The sequence below is a fragment of the Haliaeetus leucocephalus genome, unplaced genomic scaffold (assembly GCF_000737465.1).
Source record: "Haliaeetus leucocephalus isolate CR32 unplaced genomic scaffold, Haliaeetus_leucocephalus-4.0 Scaffold858, whole genome shotgun sequence".
NCBI lineage: Eukaryota > Metazoa > Chordata > Aves > Accipitriformes > Accipitridae > Haliaeetus > Haliaeetus leucocephalus.
Genome location: NW_010973294.1, coordinates 5,054,483 through 5,056,040, shown reverse-complemented (window position 1 = coordinate 5,056,040; position 1,558 = coordinate 5,054,483). Strand labels below are relative to the sequence as shown.

Below are 1,558 nucleotides of genomic sequence, written 5' to 3'. Positions count from 1 at the left end.
AAAATAAGTGGGCGGGGGGGGGGGGGGAGAAAAAGAAAAAAATTGTGGGAAGTTTTTACTTACTGGAGATACGACTGCCAGTTTACTTTGTTTGCCCGAACTTCAGCAGCTTTGGCAGCAATGATGTTTGTTGGGACAGCAGCATCTACAGCACCTCGGATATCCATCTTGATTGATAATTAGAATGTATCTAGAAATGCAAGTCAGATTTGAGACCTCTTATTAAAGTATTAAAGAGCAGAGTATCTGCCAAATATTTTAAAGAAATAAAAAGGAAAATCTGTTTTCAGGTGTCCTATTCCCTAAAACTGTACTCGGTACTTTCTAAGAAATCAAAGTTTTATAAAGCATCTAAAATAGGACTTCCCCAAAACAAACAAAAATAAGTCATACCTACACACTAAACTGTAGCCAATCACAAGTTTGCTAAAATAAAAGATATATACCATTACTAAATAACTTTCAGTCTTGTAAATTCTTAAACAATCAAATTAAGTTATTTGAATAAAGACTATTCTTCTGCAATGCCCAAGTAGCCCTACGGATAACAGAAGCTGTTTTCCTTCCAAATCAGGGTTAAAATTCAGTACATGTCCTCCCCACCCACACACATTAGGACTGATTTAGCTCAGGCATTTGTCTAAGAGTATTTAGACATTAGAGACAAGTGAACTACAACTTCAGGAAAAAAAAAAAAACAAGCACAAGTTATATAAATTAAAACCCACATTACATAGACTAACAAGAAAATTCATATCATCACCGTACAGAAAGCAAACTGAAAAATAAATACAAAGAGAAGCTCTTCATCAGGACATATTACATTACCATAGACAGTGACCTTCACCACTTCTTTCTCCTTCCTTTACAGTTTAACCTCCACCTGACTTCGTTGCCAAAACAAGAAGTGTGTTTGCAGAGGCTTGAGACCCAGCTGGAGCAGGAATTCCTTACAACCTAAACAGCATCAAGCCTCTCCACACAGCCTGTTTCTGGACTTCTCTGGCTCCCTTTACGGAAGCAAGAGCAAACTGGCACACCCTGCTCCATCCCTAACAAGCATACCTCGTTTGTATGACTGAACGAAAACACGATTCTAACAAAAGCAAAAAAGGAACTACCCTGAACAAATGGAGCAGCAGAACCGTCCTCCCTTTGAAACGACTTCCGTGAGCAGACGCCCACAGAGACGGCACCATTTACTCTGTCCTTCAACGACCACTGAACCTTTCCTAGCCCTTACACGACCCAACCCGAGCCACTCGAACACCCCTCGAGCCGCAGGGGAGGGCAGAGTGGGTGACAGCGGTTTCGGCAGGGGCAGGGTGGGCGACAGAGGTTTCGGCACTACTCAGGCTCGGCAGGTACGTGGAAGAAGCCGAGAGGCGCCCGGAGCGGGGGGGGGAGGTGGAAGACACTTGGCCCCGTCCTGCCACTCCCTGCACACGCTCACAGACACGGCCGCCTCCTGAGGGGCCCCGGGGGGCCCAAACCCTCGGGGAAGCCGCGGCGCCAAGGCGGAGCCCTTCGCGCCGCCCCCGGGCCCGCCGGAGCCCCC

General features: G+C 46.1%; 1 protein-coding gene across 3 annotated transcripts in view; it reads right to left on the bottom strand.

Annotated features, from left to right (window-relative positions):
- Positions 1-185, bottom strand: part of ATP6V1H (ATPase, H+ transporting, lysosomal 50/57kDa, V1 subunit H) — a 48,435-nt gene extending 48,250 nt beyond the window's left edge. For all 3 annotated transcript variants that reach the window (XM_010582955.1, XM_010582957.1, XM_010582956.1), the window contains exon 1: positions 64-185. In XM_010582955.1, the coding sequence (XP_010581257.1) occupies positions 64-167 (104 nt within the window). In that variant the 5' untranslated portion in view covers positions 168-185. The remainder of the gene's footprint in view (positions 1-63) is intronic.
- Between the last annotated feature and the right edge of the window lie 1,373 nt (positions 186-1,558).